At 57.2% G+C, this 21,291-nt stretch overlaps 9 protein-coding genes across 9 annotated transcripts; all 9 read left to right on the plus strand.

Moving 5' to 3' along the window:
• Window positions 1–141: 141 nt before the first annotated feature.
• DQ04_02441000 (hypothetical protein) lies at window positions 142–1,965 on the plus strand (the record flags this gene model as incomplete). Its single annotated transcript, XM_009311875.1, has 1 exon — window positions 142–1,965. The coding sequence occupies one exon, from the start codon at window positions 142–144 to the stop codon at window positions 1,963–1,965; it is 1,824 nt and encodes a 607-aa protein (XP_009310150.1).
• Window positions 1,966–2,184: 219 nt separating this feature from the next.
• On the plus strand, window positions 2,185–2,790 carry DQ04_02441010 (hypothetical protein; the record flags this gene model as incomplete). The annotated part of the gene is made up of 1 exon (XM_009311876.1): window positions 2,185–2,790. One exon carries the CDS (start codon window positions 2,185–2,187, stop codon window positions 2,788–2,790), a length of 606 nt encoding a protein of 201 aa, XP_009310151.1.
• A 445-nt stretch (window positions 2,791–3,235) lies between these two features.
• DQ04_02441020 (alanyl-tRNA synthetase) lies at window positions 3,236–4,621 on the plus strand (the record flags this gene model as incomplete). The annotated part of the gene is made up of 1 exon (XM_009311877.1): window positions 3,236–4,621. One exon carries the CDS (start codon window positions 3,236–3,238, stop codon window positions 4,619–4,621), a length of 1,386 nt encoding a protein of 461 aa, XP_009310152.1.
• Window positions 4,622–5,029: 408 nt separating this feature from the next.
• Window positions 5,030–6,703, plus strand: DQ04_02441030 (hypothetical protein; the record flags this gene model as incomplete). Its single annotated transcript, XM_009311878.1, has 1 exon — window positions 5,030–6,703. The coding sequence occupies one exon, from the start codon at window positions 5,030–5,032 to the stop codon at window positions 6,701–6,703; it is 1,674 nt and encodes a 557-aa protein (XP_009310153.1).
• Window positions 6,704–7,012: 309 nt separating this feature from the next.
• DQ04_02441040 (hypothetical protein) lies at window positions 7,013–14,797 on the plus strand (the record flags this gene model as incomplete). The annotated part of the gene is made up of 1 exon (XM_009311879.1): window positions 7,013–14,797. One exon carries the CDS (start codon window positions 7,013–7,015, stop codon window positions 14,795–14,797), a length of 7,785 nt encoding a protein of 2,594 aa, XP_009310154.1.
• A 319-nt stretch (window positions 14,798–15,116) lies between these two features.
• On the plus strand, window positions 15,117–16,922 carry DQ04_02441050 (flavoprotein monooxygenase; the record flags this gene model as incomplete). Its single annotated transcript, XM_009311880.1, has 1 exon — window positions 15,117–16,922. One exon carries the CDS (start codon window positions 15,117–15,119, stop codon window positions 16,920–16,922), a length of 1,806 nt encoding a protein of 601 aa, XP_009310155.1.
• Window positions 16,923–17,287: 365 nt separating this feature from the next.
• DQ04_02441060 (hypothetical protein) lies at window positions 17,288–18,349 on the plus strand (the record flags this gene model as incomplete). Its single annotated transcript, XM_009311881.1, has 1 exon — window positions 17,288–18,349. The coding sequence occupies one exon, from the start codon at window positions 17,288–17,290 to the stop codon at window positions 18,347–18,349; it is 1,062 nt and encodes a 353-aa protein (XP_009310156.1).
• Window positions 18,350–18,553: 204 nt separating this feature from the next.
• On the plus strand, window positions 18,554–19,843 carry DQ04_02441070 (hypothetical protein; the record flags this gene model as incomplete). Its single annotated transcript, XM_009311882.1, has 1 exon — window positions 18,554–19,843. The coding sequence occupies one exon, from the start codon at window positions 18,554–18,556 to the stop codon at window positions 19,841–19,843; it is 1,290 nt and encodes a 429-aa protein (XP_009310157.1).
• Window positions 19,844–20,117: 274 nt separating this feature from the next.
• Window positions 20,118–21,167, plus strand: DQ04_02441080 (hypothetical protein; the record flags this gene model as incomplete). Its single annotated transcript, XM_009311883.1, has 1 exon — window positions 20,118–21,167. The coding sequence occupies one exon, from the start codon at window positions 20,118–20,120 to the stop codon at window positions 21,165–21,167; it is 1,050 nt and encodes a 349-aa protein (XP_009310158.1).
• Window positions 21,168–21,291: the final 124 nt, after the last annotated feature.

Raw genomic sequence — 21,291 nt, forward strand, 5'->3', positions numbered from 1 at the left:
GCGTCGACGGAGAGGCGCGGCCGCAGGCAGCAGCAGCAGCAGGGGGCGGCGGCGGTGTCGCTGGAGCAGTTGCACCGCGACTTCAAGGAGCACCTCTGCGGCACGCGGCACTACAAGAAAGCTGTGCGTGGCGGCGCCTTCATGGCGCTCGCGCGAGCCATCACAGCGAGCTACGACGCACTGAGGACACAGCAGCAGGGTCCATCTGTCGTTTCGTTTGCTGCTGCTGCAGATGGTAATTCCGAAGAGGCGTTGCTGAGCCCACTGGAGCTGTTGTCGGCGTTTACCAGCGCGTTGGACGCGATGTCCGATACCGACGACGACGTTCGCCGTGCGGCACTCGTCGTGCTGCGCGTCATCCTCCGCCCTCCCTGCGGCTCTCAGCGCGGCGGCGTGACGTGTGACCTAGATCGGACGCGTGCCGTGTTGAGCGTGGTGAACGTGACGCTGACCCACGCCATGGTGTCCGTGCGTCGCTCCGGCGTGGAGCTGCTGCAACTCATCCTGCAGGTCAGTCCACGCGGTGTTCGTGCGGTGCTGCGCGAGTCTTCAGTCTGGGTGAAGATGGCGAGTCGTGTCTCCTCCGTCGTTATGCAGGGCGGTGGCAGCAGCAACACCGGCAACACAACAGCAGGTACAGCGCCGGCGATGAAGATGATTCACGTTGTACCCGAGTTGCTCGAGACGATGCTGCGACACCGCACAGATGTGCTCGACAACAGCAGTGGGGAGGAGGTCCAGCAGGACGAAGTAAAGACGGAGGAAGTGGGCAATGATGATGGAACAGGCGGTGGTGATGCTGCTACTGGTGCAGCGCCGGAAGAAATATTGGCCCTCTTCGAGGAGTGCGCACCACGGTGGAGCATGGCGTGGAAGGAGCTGATGGAGCTGCGCGCGGCTCTCTTCCGCGATGCAGAGCGGGTACAGCGGGCCACCGCAATGGCGCGTACGTTTGCTTGCATGGCTTTGTACCTGCGCGAAGAGCGGCTACTTAAACGGTCGCATGCACAGTTGATTCGGCAGCTTTTTACAGCCAAGGTGCCGTTCACGATGCACGAGTTGATTTCTCCTACTACTACTGCTGCTGCTGCTGCTGCTGCGTCGGCGGAGGGTGCTGGTAGTGGTGGCAGTAGCAACAAGGCACGGGTGGAGTTGGCGAACGCCATTGCTGATGCATGCCTCCCTGTGGCGGCCACCGATGAAGACGCGTGGCGTGTGCTTCGGGACTTCTTGTCCATCGTCCTCCGTGGCGCGAAGGATGCGGCATCGTCGGCGCACGCTGGCGGCGACTCCAAACGTGCTGTGCAACTATTGGGCCCGCTGCGCACACTGCGGACGGCGGTGGTGCGGTTCCCTGCCAAGCTCCTACCACGACTGCTGTTTCTTGCGCCCCCGCTTCTGCAAGTTGTAACACGCTCCGCCAGCAGCATCAGCAGCAGCAGTGCAGACGCCACTGCGTGGGTGACGGTGCTCCTTGCAACAGCAGATGTTCTCGCCGTCCTGCTTGCCTCGCAGGCTGCTACCGCCTCGCCGCACGGGGTGCGCTTTCTTTCTGAGGCTGTCTTGGCGGTGCCACGGCTGCTCTTCTCTCTTCGAAGCCACGAGGATGCCGCGGTGGTGGATCGCGTTGTGTTGGCCTTCCTGCAGCCGCTCTGGCGTGTTGCGAGCACTGGTCACCCGTTGCTGCACTCCTCTGCATCCGCTGGTGGAGATGCCGCGACGCAGCTGCGCCTGTCACTGCCGTCGCTCTTTGAGCTTCGCGTGCCCAATGAGGAGAAATCTGGTGAGTACATCACACTGGAGGGTGTGCTGTGCCGCTGCAGCGACCGCACAGTGGAGTTGGCGGTGCATGTGCTCTTCTACCTTGGCGGCGAGGTGCCCTGTACACGTATGGGGAGCATAAGCGGCAGCGAGAGAGCTGCGCCCCTCGCGTTTCCAGCACTCACCAGCACCCTTCCCTGTTAAGAGGGAGGAAGGGGTGAGACCAACGCCGATCGAGTAAACTGAGGAAGCTAAAATGTGAAGAGGCACTTCAGGTTGTTGCCCTTGTATTTTGTTTGTGCTAGTTTAGTCATCTCTCTCCTTGTCGCCTCCCTCTCTCTCTCTCTCTCTCTCTCTCTCTGTGTGTGTGTGTGCACCCGATGGAACGAGTAGGCTTAGGGGACGTATATATAAGGGATTGCCATGAACACGGAGTCCACTGGGGCGGTGCAGCAGAAGGCGAAGGAGTATCTCTCCAAGGACGCTATCGAGGAGCTGCGTAACTTTGGTGACAAGACTAGCACGCGCGTACGTCATGGACTGCTTCCGCGCGACCACCACCACACCGTCGACACCGCACACGAGGAAAAGATCAACGCGTACATTGCTGAGCGGCGGACGTGGCGGCAGAATGTGTACGTGATGCGCAACTTCGAGTACTGGCGGCTGCGGGCGGAGTTTTACCCCTACATTGAGCGCAGTGACGAGCGCAATGAGGACTTCTTCCTTCGCGGCATCTCCTGCCACCCGCGGCTTAGTGACTACCCGATGTGCCGCACCGTGATACAGGACTACTTCATCTGTCGCGACAAAAACAAAGTGATGCAGCTGTTCAACATGTGCGCTCCGCTGAAGGAGCAGTTCTGTGCGTGCATCAACGAGGTGTTCGTAAAGAACCACAAGCGCGGCGACAAGAAGTTCAACGCGCACCGTGAGGAGTACTTTGAGGAGCAGCGGGAGAAGCGGTTCTCCAAGATGCTTGCGCACGCAGAGGAGTCGATGGAGCAGCGGAATAAGCTGCAGGATTAAGGGAAGCGGAGGGGGGGAGGACCACGCAGACACACGCGCGCGCATCGAAATATATACACACTTCTTTGGCGATCGAGCGCAAAAAGCAGTAGTCAGCCGCTCAGTTTTAGGTGCATGTCTTGCGCATTTTCTTTTTACCGACGCATTCGTTGTTGTTGTTGTTGTTTGTTGTTTCTTCTTGTCCTTCGTGTTGCGTTGGTCTTCAGGTGCCTCTCGTTCATGTGCGCCGGCATTCTGCGTTTGTCTGCTCTTTCTTTCTCCTTTGCTGCTGCACGTGACGCGGTGTGCAACCACAACACACCAACGTTGGGGGGGGGGATACAGAAAGTGGAGTATTTGCCGAGTAAAGGGGGGATAGAGTGGCTAGACCCGACGACACAGAACGAGACAAGAAGGGAAAAGCACAGGCACAGCCTTGTAATCACGCACGGTGGTCTGTAATAAAATGGTGAGCCCTGCTACCGTTGTGCGTGTGGGGGAACTCGCCTGCCAGCGGAACCCGTTTCTCCGTGAGCTCCGCGCACGCATTGTGTCATGCGAGCCAGCCCTTGCGAAGAAAGTGGCTGGTGCTAAAAAGAGCGACAAGCACGCAGAGCCGCAGTCCATCTACGACGTGGTTCTCAGCGACTCTGTGTTGTTCCCGGAGGGCGGTGGACAGCCCTGCGACCATGGTCTTCTTATCCGTGGCTGCAGCAGCAACGGCAGCGAGGCGGCGGGGGTGGAGGAGGAGGAGATACCGGTGCGGAGCGTGCAGCGGCGCGGTGACACCTGCGTCATTGCGTCACCGCGTCCGCTGCCGGTGGGCGAGGAGGTTCTGGTGCGCGTGGACTGGGCGCGCCGCCTCGACCACATGCAGCACCACTCCGCGCAGCACCTGCTCTCCGCAGTGCTGGAGAACCCCGCGTATGGCGGGCTGCCCACCATGTCGTGGTCGCTAACGCACCCGTACTGCTACATTGTCCTCCCGACAGGGACAAAGATCGCGGCAGACGTGATGGCGCGCATTGAGGAGGTGTGTAATGACGCCATCACACGCGCCGTGCCTGTGCGCTGTGACGTGTACCCTAGCAAGGAGGCGTACCAGCAGGTGTTGAAGGAGGAGCAGGAGAAGGAGGTGGCGGGTGAGAAGGCGCGTGCGTCGCGCGCTATTCCGGCGGATGTGATGGGGCCCATCCGCATCATCAGTCTCGAAGACGGCATCGACCGCTGCACGTGCTGCGGCACCCACGTGACGAACCTGGCGCAGCTGCAGGTGGTGAAATTGCTGCACCAAGAGACGAAGGGCGACACGCTGAAGCTCTTTTTTGTTGCCGGTGACCGGGTGCGGCGGTACTTTGGCGATATGTACCTCCGTGAGAAGGAGCTGATGAAGGAGATGGGCGGCGTGCGGCCGGAGGACTTCGTGGCGGCGGCGGTGAGGAAAGGCAAGGACTTCGTCGACATGGAGAAGCGGCTGAAGAACCTGACGCTGGAGCTCGTGAAGCTTGAGAGCGAGAAGCTCATCGCCACGGCTAAAGCCGACGCTTCTGGCAGCGGTGTTGTGGTGTTCCGTCGCGATGATGTCGATGTGGAGTTCTTCAACGCGTTGCGGGATGCCCTCCGGCAGGCGTGCCCGGACTGCGTCGGTGTCTTTGCGTGGGGCTCCTCTGCATCACCAGAGGCAGCGAAGAGTGGGCAGTTCATGATTGTGGGCCCTGCTGAGCGCGTGGAGGCGGTGGCGCCTACGGTATGCGCGGCGCTGGAGGGGAGGGGCGGCATGTCGAAGTTCGGCTACCGTGGCAAGGGCAGTCTTGCCGCGTGGGAGCGGCTCGCGGAGACCCTGCACCGCTGACACACACACACACACACACACACACGCGGCAGAGGGGGATGGCAAAGAGATTGGGTTGGGGGGGAGAGCGAAGGGAAGAAAGCCATACAGGGGAAGAAGCGGCACGTCATACATGTGTGGATCCCACGCGTGTAGTCACTTCATATCGCCTCGCTTTCACATACACACAGCATCTATATCTATAATTGTGTTGAGATTTTTTTTTTGTGTGGTGGTGGTGGTGGCGGTCTTTAAAAAAGAAAACAAGAAGAATTGATGCTGTGGGTGCGTTAGTCCCTGCCACGTGCAAAGCAGGTGTGTTGTGTGATTGTGTCTGCAAGTACAGAGCGATACCGCAGCGGTGTCAGCGTTACTCTACGCCACCTCGTCTTGCCGTCTCGTTAACGTGGAGGGTGTTTCCCCTCGCCAATGGCAAAGAGTAGCAGAAGTGGTGCTGGTGATGATCACAGCAGCCACGACGATACCAATACAATTGTAGTGAATAGAGAAATGTCCTCAATGGTGCGGCTTCCACTCGATGTCTTGCAGTTGTGCCTCTCCTTTCTTCCAGCTGCCTTCACGCTGCTCACATTGACTAGCGTCTCGTCACGCTTTGCGGCTGTTGTGCGAAGCGAGGAGTACTGGTGTAACCTGTGGGCCGACTACACTGCCGCGTGTTTCGGCCGCTACGTGCAATCCGCATCGTTATCAACCGAAGGATCACCGCCAACGATAAGCAGAATAGATGCGGGTGGAACCGCCGGCGTCCCTGTTGCTTCATGCAGGCAATACATATTATTTCTGGCGTCGATTTCAAAGGCCCCGCAGCTGTGGTTGGGTTGCTTTGAGACTAACGGCAAAATGAGATTTACAGAGATCGACGACGTGATAAAGATTGGACTTCCAGTGAAGCCGCTTCTGCTGCTCTCCGCGCATATCGATGTGGCAGCTGTTGCGCGTCACTGTGCACGCTCAGCAGCCGAGGATAAGGAAACAGAATCAGCAGGAAGAGGTGAGAGAAAGCCGGGCGTGCGATGCTGCAATGACCCACTGCGGCAGTGCAAGGCTTTGTGCTTCCTCGAACACGGAGCTGAGGATAGTGCCGGAGTGGCTTGCCGGCCCATGATTGACGGCATCCACGCAATACGGCTCCTCGTGTTTTCACACACGTTGCCCCCACCAGGCCGTCGCGACGGCACCGCACTCGAGCGGGAGGGGGCGCTTGTCGAGTTCGTTGACAGCATCGAGTACGCGTGGGATTGTTGCCACCCGGCGCGGCAGTTGACCTCCGCACCAACAAGAGCAGGAACGGGGTGGCAGCTGACCATGCAGATGGAGGAAGTGGCAACGTCCATCTTCTTTGATAGCGATGCGGTGGCAGTGAGGGCAGAGGGTCGAGACTACCGCAAAGATATCTTCTTTTATGTTGTTGACTCATCACCATCATCATCTTCATCGGTTCCCATCGCAGTTAGGGGCGAGGAGGCGGCACTCTCTTTGCGCTACCCTCTCGAGGACACGCTTGTTTACTTGTTTCTGCTTCACCACGTCACCTTCTCTGACATTCACCAGCATGCCTGGGACCACGAGCGGAAGTGCGCCATCTGCAGCCGTCTCGTGAGTCCCACAGGGCACGCGGTGGAGTTCCGCTTCTTCTTGTCGTGGCTGATCGGCAGCTACCCGCGCTTCTTTGTCAACGCCGTGTTTGCCGCCGGTCACCTGCCACGCACATGCATACAGGAGACGTTCGACCAGGAGAACCACCCCATAGGGACTACGACGGCAGCCGCAGCAGAGGAGGAGGAGGAGGAGGATAGTCCTTTGCCGCCGCCGAAGCTTGCGACGTTGTTTTTAGGTGGTTATGGCCGTGTGGAGGTGGACATTGCCCCGACTGTGTCGCGTGAGGACTTCGTGCGGCTGCGCGACACCCTCGGCCTCTCCACGACATTCCCGATGCCACTGCTGTGGAACGTCGTTATGTTCGCCACGGGTGTGGGCGGGGCGGTGCTGCGCGAGCACCAGCCGTCCTTTTCGACGTACTATCAGTCGTCCTTCACGGCGGCGTTTGAGAAAGTATTTCCATCTCACGGCACAAATATTTAACGTGGTGTGAAGAGTTGTTAACGAATGCGGGGGGAGGGGATTGGGGCCCAGTGGGAACGCAAGCATTTTTATATGGATATATATATATATATATATATATATATATGCATACGTCTGTATTTATCTGCGCGTCCATGATGGAAGGTATTTGATGGATAGTGTTATTGGTAGGTCGTGTTACTGCGCATAGGTGGGATGTGTGTCGTTTTCCCGTTGTGTGTGTTTTTTTTTTTGTTCATTTTCACCTCCCCCACGCAGTCCGCGCTTGGCAAGCGGAAGAATCTGTAGGAAGGCGGAGGAAGAGTCTGAATGCCGAGATGCGGGTTGTGCGGCCCCTTCACAAGTGAGTTTCTGCGGCGTCGTCATCGTCCTTGTTTGTGCGTGTCGCACCGCTGGCAGTGTCGACCGCGCACCACGAGCGGACATGAAAAGCACGCAGGGACCGACGAAGGCTCTAGTGACGCCCTCACAGCAGGTCTTCTTCAAATTGCGGTGACGATGTCAGGACAGAAGGCAAGCTACGCCCTCCGCTACGCATCGCAAGAGAAGCAGCAGAGGTGGCGGGCGGATGGTACATCCTCCGTCGGCTATGCGCCACAACGCACCCACGCTGACACCTCGGCACACGTGGCGCCGGAACTGCTTCGTGTGTTGCTCTTAAAGAGCCGTCACGAAGCTACTGCTGCTTCGACTGTACATCACATCGAAACTACCGCGCCACATGTGTCATCTCCAAAAAAATTAAGCGATGATGCAGGGTGTCGGTCCAGTACTCCAGCAGCCACAGCAACGGCATTGTCACAGCCAGCAGTGGTCCCCCACACTCCCTCTCTAGCGTGCCCACACGTTGCCAGGGGGTCGTCGTGGTGCGTTGCGTTTCGCCTCTTCAGTGAGGCCGTGCAGCAGCATGCCGTTGTGCCCTCCATCGAGCATATTAACGTTTTGCTTGGTATCACGGTTCAGGAGCGATGCTGGCGACAAAAGGAACAAGTGGAGATGTTTGTCGAACGGTTCCTTGAATCTGCACATGCCATGTGTCGAGAAGAGGAGCAGCATGGCCAGCAAGAAGCGGTCATTGTCGAAAACGCGGCTCTCAAGCAGTTAGTCCACTCGCTTCAGGCAACAGAAGAGACGTACGAGTGGCTTATGGAGGCCGCTGTCTCACAGCATCAGTGGGTGGAGGCATTAATGTATTTTCAAGATGCACGTGAGGATTGTCTGCCAGTGACGGATGCCTCATTGCGACTAGCACTGGAAGCCTATCGTATTGGTGGTGTCCATACCGTCATCAACACTAGCAACGCCGCCATCAACAACAAGAGTGTCACGCCGCTGGTGCCGCTGCGGACAGATCAGCGGGGGCCAGTGTTGCATCGGGCAGCAGCAGCAACCCGTCCTACCACCACCATTTCTCTCAGCAAGCAGAAGCGGACGGAGAGCGAGACGCAGTTTCTGTGGGAAGCAGCGAAGACACTTTTCCTCTCTTACCGTCACCGTGTGCGGGGGGATGGGACGGTGGCGCTCTTCCTCTCGATGATGGCGGAGGCTGGACAGCACGAGGTGTTGCTCGACGTGTACCGCGACTGCAGCCGCACGGTATGCCTCGGCGACGACGCCCTCGCCCTTGTTAGCAGCGCGTCGCGCGAGGTTGGGGACTGGGCCCTCGGCTTGCATCTACTGCAAGACGCGGTGGGACCTCACACAGGCGCTGGGGAGTCCCTCGCCAAGCGCATTCTGGAAGACACGCTGCATGCGCTTCGTCGCGCGCAGCACTACACAACGATCTTACAGCTGCATGTGCAACTTCCCTCCACCATAATGACGCCTCGCGCTCGAGTTGCGGTGGCACAGGCTGCCATGGTGCGGCGCGACCTTCCGCTGCTTCTGCGGCTGTTGGAAGAGACGGCAGACGATGCAGGGTTGGATCATGCCGTGAGTCGTTGTCACGCCGTTTTCGAGCCCAACGTCACCGCCACGCCTGCGACATGCGTGCAAGTGGAAGTGTACAACACAGTGCTGCGCGCCATTCAGGTGGAGCTTATTCGCCGGTATTTTTGTGTGGACCCGGAGGAGGTGGCCGGGTCGAGCCAGCACGCGCTGCAGGATCTCGCGGCGTTGTCCGTCGCTGTGTATGAGCGGTTCCTGTACGCCGCAAAGCGTCAGCTCCGCGCACACAGCAGTGAAGACTCCGACGCCCCTCTCTCCGTGTACGCACCGCTTGTGCGGCTGTTGGATTCCTGTGAGAGTGCCACCAGCAGTGGCCGCGTAGACGGCACGCGTCAGGCGCCGTGGGAGGCGGCACTCGCCCACGTGTCGCTCATTCGCAGGCCCGATGCCATTGTGGTGAGCCTTGCAACGGACTTGATGCGGAAGCAGCAGCAGTGGGAGGCGGCGTTCGGCCTCCTCGCATCTGTGATGCGTGAGGAAGTGGTAACACGTAGTGTTGAAGCGCCATGCCGTCGTGGTGCCGCTGTCGCACAAGAGGCGCTGCGTTACGGGTGTACCACCATTACAGCAGCTGCGGTTCGTCATGCGGTGTGCAGTGCAGCCAATGAGTCATCCGCGGCGCTGCACCTCACCCAGCACGCCTTCTCTCACGGCTGGATTGACGGTGGCATGGCGTTGCAACTTCTCGAGGGCATCCAGCGCGGGGTAGGTGATGCACACGTACAAAGAAATGACCGGGAGTGCCTGGCGGAAGGTGTGCCGCATTCCCAAACTGACGCGGTTAGCATCCTCGTGGAGCTTGTCGCTCTGCATAAGCGCCGCACAAGTGGGGTGGGTCCATTTGCATCTCTTTTCTTTGATGCGATGCAGGTGCTGCAGCACCTCCAGATAGAGACAGAGCCCCCCACCGAGTTGCTATACGCCCTGCACGCCCGCCTCGCGGAGATCGTTGCTCGTATTTCTGGGGAGTGGCAAGACGAGCGGCGGGCGGAGGCGGCGATGGCCGTAACGGCGGTGCTGCACGCTGTCTGGCAGCAGGTCAGTCAGTCAACGCTCAGCCGGTGGACGCTTTGGCAGGAGTGTCTGCGCTGCCTGGAGTGGTTTCGCAGCCCCTTGGCACCGCACCTCTCCGGTGCGTTGCCGGCGAGCGAGGCGACACTACGAGTGCTGCGCGCCTTTGTTTACCGCTGCGATCGGCCCGAAGAAGGTTTTGTAGAGGGAGTTGCGGTGCGTTGGCTGCTGTGTGGGGCATCGCCCCTGTGCACAGAGGTTCTCGTGGCTTCGTTAGACGCGGCGCCGGGTCTTGTGGATCGCACGGTGTGGATGTCGCATGAGCTGCTTCTGGATGCGCTTGTGTGGGCCAGCCGTCACCGCACAAAGACGCTGGTGCGGCGGATTGTGCGGCTCCTGTTGCCGTTTCTCTCGCGGCTTCTCCGAAACGATGGAGCAGTAGCTGCGTCCCCAGAAGGGCCGCATGGGCGTTTGCGTTCAGAGGCGGTAACGGCGGTGACCATTGTTCTCCAGTGTATGACCAGCGGTCCGCACCAAGAGGTTCTGAATGACTGGCCTCTGGTGCGTCTGTTGCTGGCGCAGGTGATGCAGACGCACGAGTTGGCCTCCTCAACGGCTGGGGTGAGTGCCCTTGCGGAAGGGTTGGCTGCTGTGTTGGACAAACTGCGCCGCACCTTTCACTTTCTCATCGTCAAGATCTCGCTGGACGCGCACCGGCGTCGTAGCCAAGGAGGCGAGAAAACGGCGGTCGCGGTTGCTTCAGATGCTGAAGACCTGGAGAATCTTGTGGAGGACGCAGCACTTGCGTACATGGATCTCTGCAGGGCTTTTCCGCAGAACTTCTTCGCCGCTATCGGTGACGGTTGTGTGGCGCAAGGTGATGTGGCCAGATGCCTTGAGAAGGTATTGAACTGTGTTTGGGATGTTAACTACACGTTGTACGTCTGGCACACGTCTTTTAGCCCAACAACATGCAAAAAGGGCTTCTTGCAGCTTCTGCAGGATCGCTACCGCTGGCTCCTGTGCTTGCAGGTGTCGCTGCTCCCCGTGTCATGCACAACGCCGCTGTGCGTGGAGCGGTGGCTGGTTGTGATGAGCCGCGGCAGTGTGGATGCAGCAACAGCAAGGGGGACGAGTGGGAATGCTCTGTCAGCCTCGTTGGTGCATGACATCACAACACTGGAGGCATGGCAGGACTGTCATACGGAAGTGCTTTCGCCAGAGGTTTCACCACCACCACAACAACAACAACAACTCTCGCGACGGCAGTTTGTTGTTCCACGCGTTCTCGAGGCAATTCACTCCATCACATGCGGGGTGACGGGGCGAACCGTCTCCTCCTCCTCCGGTTTGTTGTTGCCAACAACGGGGTTGGCAGCTGCTTCTACTTCAATTCCGACCAGAACGCTCCCTCCACTTGTAAACGGGCGTTCAGCAAGTTCGCTATTTGAGGATCACCTCGCGTTGGTGTCACCACAGCAACTGCAAGCCATGCAACAAGCCGGCTGTACGCTTGTCTACGTGATGCTGTGTGAGGGGCGAGCGCATCTGCCGCAGATGTTGCTTCAATCCATGTCGTGGTCGTGCTGCCCGCGATCACTTTTGGGTGCGATTGTAGAGGCGGCGCAGTCCACCTCGCGTGTGGGGTTAGCGGCCGCCTGGAACAGTGACGCGCTCGTTTCCGTGTTTGACGCATTGGGGATGCAAAGTCGATATTGGGTTTCCGTTGGAGACGCGACGTGTGCCGTGCAGGATGGGGTGAGGGAAAGTCAGGCAGCAGCACTGCTGCGTCTCTTGACGACGTTGCCAGCTGTCCGCGCGGTGGCGCGTGTGGACGAGGCGATATGCACCGCGGCGCTGCTGGCGTTGGAGCCGGCGGATGTTGCGGGCGACAAGGTGGGGCCTGGCGCCAGTGTGAGGCACACCCTGTGTCGACTCCTTTCCGCCTTTCCAAAGATTGTGGAGAAGCGGTTGTTGTCGCTACTTCTGGGCGGGCAGCTACACGAGTCCCAGATGTGCGTGGTCGACGCCGTTGTGCGGCACATTGCACATGACTTCAGTGGCAGGCGCTCATTCACGTGCAGCCCGGCGTTGATGCGGGCGAGTGCAATGTGGCTGCTGCTGCGCGGCCCCCACGAGGCGTCTCGCGCTGCGCCCCATTGCGCTGCGGCGCCGCAGGTTTTCGCCGAGGTGATGCTTTCGGCCAGCCCGACTCTAATGGTAGGCGGTAGAATGAAGGCGATTCGACACAAGCTGGAGCATCACGCCGCTTGTCGTCGCGAGGAACTGGAACGGGCGATGCGGGGGACACACATGGAGCAGGTGCTGTCTCTCCTCACCGACGCGCGTGGGGCCGCCGCCCCTCACGTGGATCTCGTGGGGGCGTTTCTTGCCGCAATGGAGTTTTACGGTGGGTCTGTGCCGCCGCGGTGGAAAGAGGAGTTTGTTGTGGGTCTCATGGAGCAGTGGCAACGCAATCGTTGTCGTGGCGACAGCCATTGCGGCCACCCTTGTTCACTCATTGGCCTTCTCGATGAAGTGGCGCACATGCCTGCGCTGTGGAAGTCGTTTCTGATGCAGCATCCGGTGAAGGCGTCGGAGTTGTGGCAGCTCGGAAAGATGATGGACGACGCACTCAGGCAAGCACGAGTGGAGCACGCAGATGCACATACCGATGTGTGGAGAGCTGTGCTTGCCCACATGCGGCAGTTGCTGCGGGATCGCTCCACGACAGCCGATAATCGTCCAGCTGGGGAGGTGGCGTTGCGGTGCATCTCTCGGAGCTGCGCAGCGGTGGAGCGCTTCGTTGTGCACATGCTGCGCCATGGCGTAAGTGCGCCGTCACCGCTGGAGACGCGGCCGTTTGACGTTGATGTGTCACTTGTAGCCTTGTCGTTGCTGTTGCTGGTGGAGCTGGCGGCGCCTGGTCGTGCGGTGCATTTTGCCCTTCACAGGCTCTACGATGAGACTCTCGTAGATGAGAAGGCGTTGAATAGCATTAGTAGTCGGAGTGGTGATGGCAGCCCGCCCGTCTCAGCACCGCACGATGTGTGGCGGTCTCTTGTTGCGTGTGAGGTGCAGTTCTTGACGCTGCCTGGTCTCATTGATAACGATTCTGCTGTTGCTGACTATGATGCACCGGTGTGGGACGCGTTAACCACAACGGAGGCGGTTGTTGAGCTTCTTTTTCGTTTTGTCTGTGGAATTGCACTGCGTCTTGGATTTACCGCTGCTGTTGCTGCCGCTGCACGTGGTGGCAATAGGGGAGATGGAGAAGCAGAAGAGGAGGAGGAGCTGCTGCGCCTGCTGGAGCTAAGTGGACGGCGTGTTGTATCATTGCTGCTCGCGCTACTCTCCGACACAGCGGGGGCGGCTCTCTTGCAAGAGAGGCACGGTGACGCCGTGCGATGCATTGTTGGCCGTTTGGTGCAATCCGCGTTGTTGGTGGGTGCGTGGCGAGACATTTACTGGTTGGCGTCGCGCCTACTGGTCTCGCTTGGGACAGCGCTTGCACGACAGAAAAGCGAACAGGAGCAGGAGAAATTTGCCTCGTCGTGGTTGTGGGTCGTTGGGCTCCTGCCCTCAATGGTGGCCGGTTCCGCTCGTACTACCAGCAGCCTTGAGCCGCAAATCACTAATCTTGTCGAGGCGTTGCCGTTGGCAGTTTTGCAGCAACTCCACTTTGCCTCTTCCGATGCCGCTGATCACGACGGTGGGGGATATGATGGCGATGCCGAGACACGGCGGCGGCGGCAGCTTCGCTGTTTGCTTCTTAAGCTCCATCAAAAGATTCTGCTCAAAACAGCGGGGGTGTTGCGGGGTGCAGAGAAGCGATCGGGGCCTTTCATTGAACGTCTCTCGCTTGTGCAACCCCTAGTGCAGCTAGGGGTGCTTCTCGCAGTACACAATGCCGATTGTGCGCAGGTGGCAAGTCTCCGTGTGTCATTCCTCTTTTTCTTGAGCGACCAGGAGTGGTTACAGCTCGTGGAGTCTGTAGCGGCAGAGTCGGACCGGACTTCTTCTGCTGCTGTAGCGGCTGTGGGCAGTTTTTCAGTCACCGGCACCGGAGGAGTCTTGCAAGTGGCGTGCTGGCAAGAGGCTCTGACTGTGATTTGTCGCACGCACAGAGAGACGTTCGCTGTTCTCCCCCATAAGCGTCAGCGCGGCAGAGCTGTGGGCAAAGAGCTGCAGGAGTTGCAGGATGCCTTGTGCGTCTTCCATGCGGCATGTATCGCGAATGAGGTGCCTTTCTCTGTTATGATGAAGCTCTTCTGCGATGACAATGGCCCGCCGCACACGGCCCAGGTATTTCCTGCCTTCTACACGGAGCGTGTGGTCCGCCAGTGCCCTTCATGGTCCGCGTCGCTGCGCCTTCTGGAGCAGTCGCTGTCGACGGTGCGGCACCCGACACAGGTGCAGCAGCTGTTGGCGTATCTGATCCTTCAGCGCATGCGCACTGATCCCGCCTGGGCGTCGTCGTCGTCGTCGGCAGCAGCAGCGGCGCTACCCACACTGTCATCGCCATTATTGTTGTCGTCATCATCATCATCATCATCATCACCGGTGCGTGGTAAGGATGAGGGCGGTGGGCTGTTGTCGTGGGAAGTGGCGTGTTGGTGTTACCAGCAGTTAACGTGCGATGCGGTGGCGCCACCTCTTCCACAGCGGAGCATGATTGAGATGTTACGTCACTGCGTGTTCAAGCCCTCTGCTGCGCTGGCTATGTACGAGGCGTACTGGCGACAGGGCTACCATCGTACAGAGGGGGTTAATGTGTTTCTCTCACTCTTACGGGCCGCACGCCTAGAGCGAAGTGAGTCGATGGCGCTGCAAGCAATGCGGGATTACATTTGCTGCTGTGATGAGCATGATCGTGTTCTGTCCGAGGCGAGCCCCGGGACCCGCAGGCATCACATTTTTACTTCCGAAGGAAATACATCGATATGTCGCTCCTTTGCTCGTGTTTGTGAGAGTGGCATCGTCTCTCGTTCGGTGGCAGCAGAAGTGGCGGCCGCGTTGAAGCAGCGAGGCCGCATTGGTGATGTTGAGGAATTATTAATGGTTGGGCCATGCCGTGAAGGACAAGTAGTTGCCACGAATACTAAAGGCAGCAAAGGCCGCCTCCCTGGGCGATGACGATGTCTGTCTCTTCCTCTCTGAGCGGGAGGTGTATCGCAGGACCATTGGTTTGGGCCTCAATTTGTGGTTATTTTTTTTTTTAGTTGTTGTTGTTGCCTGTGGCCTGTTCTTACGCCCTTATAGCTCAAACACAAACACATATATTCCTCATCGTTTTACCGTTATGTATGCGCTGCTGCCATGTACTCCCATTGTTGGGTTTTTTTTTCTTGAATGCCTCGCCTTCTCTGTCTTTCTCTCTCTCTCTCTCTCTTTCTCTCTTATTGTGTGTGTACGTGCGTGTGGCAGAGTGAGCGGGGGAAGTAAGCCCCAGCCGATGTGGAGGCGCTGCTGGCGGCTGCTCGGGTCAACGAACCGCTACACCGACGGCTCGGGGCGGCGGCTGGACACGTCTGAGCTCCCCAGCGAGTTATACCTGCAGCCCATCAGCAACCGCGCGTACCCAGTTCAGGGTGAGCACTGGCAGCCCGTCGTCGCCGGCGAGCCGTCCCCGCAGAAGGGCAATGTCATCATATCGGGTGGGGGAGTTGTGGGCATGACAGTGGCCTCGCTGTTTGCTCTGCGGGGCTGGCACACAACAGTCATTGAAAAGAACCCCTCTGTGCTGGAAGTTCCGTCCATTGGCGAGACGGGGGATACGAAGGGTGCCTCGCGGCCGTGTTGGGGCTCCTCTCTCGGGCTCCAGCACGCCCTCGTTACGCGTCGCGCAGCAGATGCGCTGGAGGCGGCAGGCTTGTCAATTCGTGATGTGCGGCAGTGCGGCGTGCCTGTGTCAGGCGTCATGGATCACCCCGGGGCGTACAACAGTTGGCTGACGCGCGGCCTCACAGAGCACCACCCGTTCGCGCTCAAGATGTTGGCGGTGGATTTGCTCGAGCTTCGTAAGGTGTTGGAGCAGCATGTGCATGCGCTGCCAACCGGTAACTGTCGCCTGTTCCACCAGCACGTGGTGGAGGCGGTGTATCCGCTGAAGCAGCAGCTCGTCGTCAAGCCTGTCCACGAAAGTCAGGTGTACGCGCGGCGGGCCCAGATGGTGACGCCCAAGAGCGGCAGTGTTAGTAGTGGTGGTGCTGCGGAGAGTGGCGATGATGGTGATGCAAACGAAATTGTGGTACGGCGGAGTGATCGCATGGAGACGAGCCTCACACTCCACCGCATCAAGTGGGAGAAGAGGTTTGCCAGCGAAGCGGTAAATTACGACCTCCTCGTCTCTGCCGAAGGGGTGGACTCGCACCTGCGGAATCTTCTTGACGTGGAGGGATTCGCTGCCGATGTCGACTTTGGTGTGCGGTGGTTCCTGCTCAAGAGCACACGATTGAGTCACACGCACATCCACCGTTGGCTGCATAAGCGAAGGGGTGCGATTGCGCAGCCGTATGAGGTCCAATCACCATGTCAGGTGCCTCTGGCTATTGCTTTCCCACGACGCCAAAAAGAGGCATCTAGCGAGGAGACGGTTTATGCTAACAACAGCGAGAATCATTTTGACAGCTTCGCCCTCATGACGTATGCGCCCATCACAGAACTTGAGCGCCTTTCAGATGAGGAAGTGCTGCGCACGTTCTGCCCAGACCTTGTGCAGAATGATGGCACGTGCCGCATCGTTTCGTTCACGCAACGTGCGGTGCCTCACCCGACGGTTTACTGTGAAAACCTCTTTAACAGCGTCGGTCTTCCCTCCGCTGTGGTGATTGGCGATGCCGCCCACGCGTGCAATCCCTTCTGGCTACAAGGCTTAGCAATGGGCCTCGAGGATGGTGTAAATCTGCTCAATCAGGTGGATGCCTACTCAAAACATTTCTACGATGCCATTAAACAGTACAGTCAGGAGCGTGGCTGCGGCGGCGATGCACTGCGGGAAATTACAGACCGGTGCCTTTATTACGAGCGGGCAAAACATATCAACCCGCTTGTGCGCTTTCAGAACAGTTACCAGCGCGCTATGAACTTTATTGTTCCAGGAATGTTTAACGAGTTCTACTCTGGTGCGTCTGTCAACCACGTGTACTCCAAAAGTATGGAGGAGATGTTAAATGGTCGCGGTTACACATCGTATGAGTACGCTGAAAAACAACAGGCAAAACACCGGGCGTTTTTTCACATTGGTAGGGTGTATACTTAAGGGTTGATGTCGTCGTTGTTGGTTCTTTGTATATATATGTACATATATATATATACAAGGATATATGTGTGTGTGTTTGTGTTCGATCCACTATTTGGTTCATGGCGAATAGTAAAATCGTGGGATGTCTTCTTTGCCGTGAAGACGATATGTTGCTTTGCTGCCGTTTACCTTTTTTTTAATCTGTCTCTGTATATATATATGTGTGTGTGTGTGTGTTTTGCTTCTGTTTTGTGGCTGTGTGGTCCGCATGTTCGTTTTGTGCTGTTATTTGTTGGTGTTGCCGCCCACCTCTCATCATTGGTTTTGGTGTCATTGGCACGGACAAGGAACGACAGTGCGCAGAAGAGAGGTGGGAAAGTCATATGTCGTCTGAGGGATTCCGTTTCTCCTTTGCAGAGGATGAGCCAGACGTGCCACCTGCAGGAGGCACAGGTCCTTCTTCAGCAGAGGCGGTCAATGTGGTGTCGTTGTTGCAGCTTCCTATCTACACGCTGACGCCACAGTTGTTGGAGGAGTGGATGGCGCAGTACCCGGAAAAGCCACAAGACAGGATGAAGCTTTTGTCTACCACATCAGCAGAGGCAGCCGCATGGGTTCAACCATTAATGTACCAGCGTGCACCGCATGTGGCGGAGCTCACTGCAGCTGGCAATGATGAGCAACGGGACATCATTCCAGGTAAGTACTATGGCGGGTTGAAGGTGTGGTCGTGCGCACCCTATCTGGTGGAGTACATGTTCGAGAACCGCAATATGTTTGCGAGACTCTTCGCGGGTACCGCGAAGCCCTCGAGTGAAGAAGAAGAAGGTGCACGAGTGCAGGTCGCTGACGGTTTTTCAGATGACCCTATCGTTGCCGAAGTGGGTTGTGGGCAAGGACTTCCTGGTATCGCTGCCCTTCTCTTAGGGGCGCGCCGGGTGATCTTCCAGGACTACAACGAGGAGGTCCTGCAGCTGTGTGTTAAGCCGAACATTGCGGTGAATATGTTGCTTCACGCTAAAGAGTCTGTGTTGTGTCATCATCATCATCATCAGCAGGAGCAGGAGCAGCGGTGCCCTCCGGTGGTGCAGATGGTGTCTGGTGACTGGAGCTCTCTGCGATGGCAGGGGGAAGAGGATGGGCCAGCAACGGCAGCACGCGAGGTGCGCTGCAGAGTGGTGCTTGGGAGTGATGTGACCTTCGATGAAGAAGCGTGCGAGAAGTTAGCCGATATGTTGGGGCGCTGCTTGTGCCCGTTGGGCGGTGTCGCGTACATCGCGACCAAGCAATACTACTTTGGCACCAACGGCGGGGCGCTTGAGTTCCAGAAGCGCGCCGAAAGACGTGGGCTTGAGGTTTCTGAAGTGAGTCGCGCTGATGCGGTAGGGGGAATGCAGCGATTAATTATGCGTGTGAGGCACCCAGATCAAATGACAGCAACATGAGGAAGAATGACGGTTTAGCAGCAAAAGGTCACAATGCGTGCGCGAGCTGTGCGTTTGGTGTTGGTTGGCAGGAGGAATGTTCTTAATATTTTCTTCAGTCCTTCTCGTTATTTTTGTTTTGGGGGGTTGTTGAGTTTATTTATTTCCTCCATTAATGTTTTTTATTTGAGTAGTTTTCACACAATCACAGGTAGTGCCGCGTGGATGGGGCGACACAAGGGGGCGTCGTCAGCGGCAAGTGAAGATGATCACTCGAACAACGAGATGTCCCAGGTGACGCTCCACCCCACGGGCCCTCCAGTAGCACCACCACCTCCGCGTGAGATTAAGGTTGGACCAACGCTTGTCCTCGGACTCACTCTCTTCGTGGCTGTGCTGCTGGCCGTCTCGGTGGGGGCGCCGTGGTTGCGAGTCGATCAATATGCTGTAGGGCCCAACGGGGAGGATGTGATGGAGATGTTTGGCCTTTGGAGGTCTGTGCGTAAAGAGGGCGACGTTACAATAACAACAACGACAAGTGACATTGAATGCGCAGCGAGGCAACGACGGGTGCGGGCATTGGAGGCGTTGTCGATTCTCTCGTTGGTTGTTGCGTTGATCACTGTCGTTGTGGCTATTGCAAACTACCGGGCTGATAATAAAAAACCTCGTGTTCGTTTAGCTGCCATTTGCTGTGTTGCTGCAATCTTCATCTGCATAACGGCGGAGTGCGCCGTTGGAATTAATGTGTACACATGGACCTTTGCAGGATGCAGCACTGAAGCAAGCTATCACTCCCGCCTTTTTGAGCCCTACGTTGGATTTGCCTTCACTCTTACGGCGTGGGCGCTCAGCTCCCTGGCAGGTATTCTTGTCTACAATAATCCTGTCGTTCAGGCAGACGCCCGCTCTATTGATGGGGGAGCCACTGTGTTTACCGCATTCTCTTTTATTGCATTATTGTTCGTTGTGGTGGCTTGCCCGATTCCCCAATGGTTCTACAAGGATGGCATAAATATGACAGTAACAGATGTCTTCTTGTGGAAGGAACGCTACGGCATTCTTTGGAATACCACCGCCCCAACCACGTCTACCGCAGTGTGGGACCTTGGTTGCGATTCAGTGGCACGGTACTTCCACGCAACAGAGGCGCTTAGCATTATTTCTATATTTCTAGGTGCTTGTGCAGTTGTTACAGGTTTTCTCTTGTGTAAAGGACTTGCCGGGGCCACAAATGTAGCGTTGGCGTTCGGCTATATGACGGTAATCGCGACACTTGTCGAATGGACTCTGGCGCTACGTATATATTACGGCAGTTGGTGTGGCAATGCCATCGCCTACCAGACGAAAAAGTATGTTTTGTCAGCTGGCTTTGCATTAAGCGTAGCAGGTTTTGTGATTATGGCCCTCGGGACAGGGGTTTTGACGGTTGCTGAGGTCATTCGGCGACGATATTTTCCGTCAACTGCACCTAAGAAGACGTTTACTGAGATTGTTGTTGAAATGAGTATGTAGGACTGAATGTTCAAGCAATTATGGCCCTGTTTGGGTTAGGTTGCTTGTCGAACTCGATTTGGGGGTTGTATTCATTTCTCTCAAGTTCTTATTTCCCTCTCTGTGGGTGCACCTGCGACGCTTTGGTATTTATTTGTTTTTTTTTCTATTTCAAGTGGCTTTCTGTACCTCGTACGTCACTTAATATCTTCTTCTTTTCCCTCACCTTTGCTTGCTTGCTTCCTTGCTTGTCTCTGTGCGTTTGCGGTGTAAAGTGCAGTGTGGAACAGCACCAATGGATGAAAAGTCCTTTACGTACATTCTCACGCCAGCCACTTCAACGCGCGAGTGCGTTCACCGCGTTTTGTGTAAAGATTTACCCTCACTTGAAGAAGCCGTTGAAAGTTCAGAGAGAATGTCAGGAACTTGGCTGGTAGAGCGCGATGAATTCGTCGACGAGGTTCTGTCTGGTTTTGACCGGACAGCGAAGTGCCGCTCTTTTTCCCGCGATAATAGCAGCAGCAGCAGCAGCGGTCGCATTCGCATCAGCACCGTTAAAGAATACTCGTCGCCTGGTGGATGCATTCTGCCCGAGACGGTGGAAGCGAGGGGAAATGTACATTCAAAAAGGGTACCGCCTTTCTTTGAAGAGGGTGTGTGGCCGCTTGTCTGGGCGCAGTTTGAGCGCGATATACGCCGAGAGACGCTCTTAATCGACGGCACCCTGGAGGATGATGCGGTCAGAGCGCTGGATCGCATACAAGCTCTGTTACTTGATGCGTATAATTATCAACTACCCCACAACACTGGCGACGCTATATTGAGCACTGGTGAGAATCCCGAAACGAAAGGGTTTTTCTCCGGGCTCTTCACGACGGCGCGTGGCTTGGCCCGACGGGTGCAATCTGCATATGCTGAAATGAGTAAGTGGCGTGCAGTGGCCGATGCTTTGCGTCTTGCTGTCCTGATGTCGCAGCAAACCGTATTGGCTTTACCAGTGGAAATCCTAAATGCACAGTTTTGTGAGCCGTCGCGTGATAGTTCTGGCAGTGATCGAGGTGAAGGGCAAACGGTCTACATTGGAGAGCCCCATGTAGGTAGTGCAAAACGTGGGGAAGCACCCTCTCATCCAGATGAAGAGGCGAGGGGAAGAATGATAGTGCATTTGGCGCGCCGCGACCGTGGTAATAGACTTCCCTTTGTGTGTGTTGAGAAGTCGCTGCATGTCTCCACGGTGGACGAAGCCGCGAACCATTCGACCAAGCTGCGGCTTTGGATAGCCGTCCGGGTTGACCTTTTCACCAAAGACCACGTGGAGTTGAACTGGGAGTGGCGCCGGCCCTGACCCACTTTCGGCGGGCAACCTGTTGTTTGCCATCTTGCTTTGCATATCGAGGAACTTTTGGAGGCGAGACGGAAAAAAAGATAGCTTCGGCTCAACCACACCGCTCTCGCAAGTGCAAAAAAAA

Source organism: Trypanosoma grayi, assembly GCF_000691245.1.
Source record: "Trypanosoma grayi strain ANR4 Tgr_244_V1, whole genome shotgun sequence".
NCBI classification, from domain to species: Eukaryota; Euglenozoa; class Kinetoplastea; order Trypanosomatida; family Trypanosomatidae; genus Trypanosoma; species Trypanosoma grayi.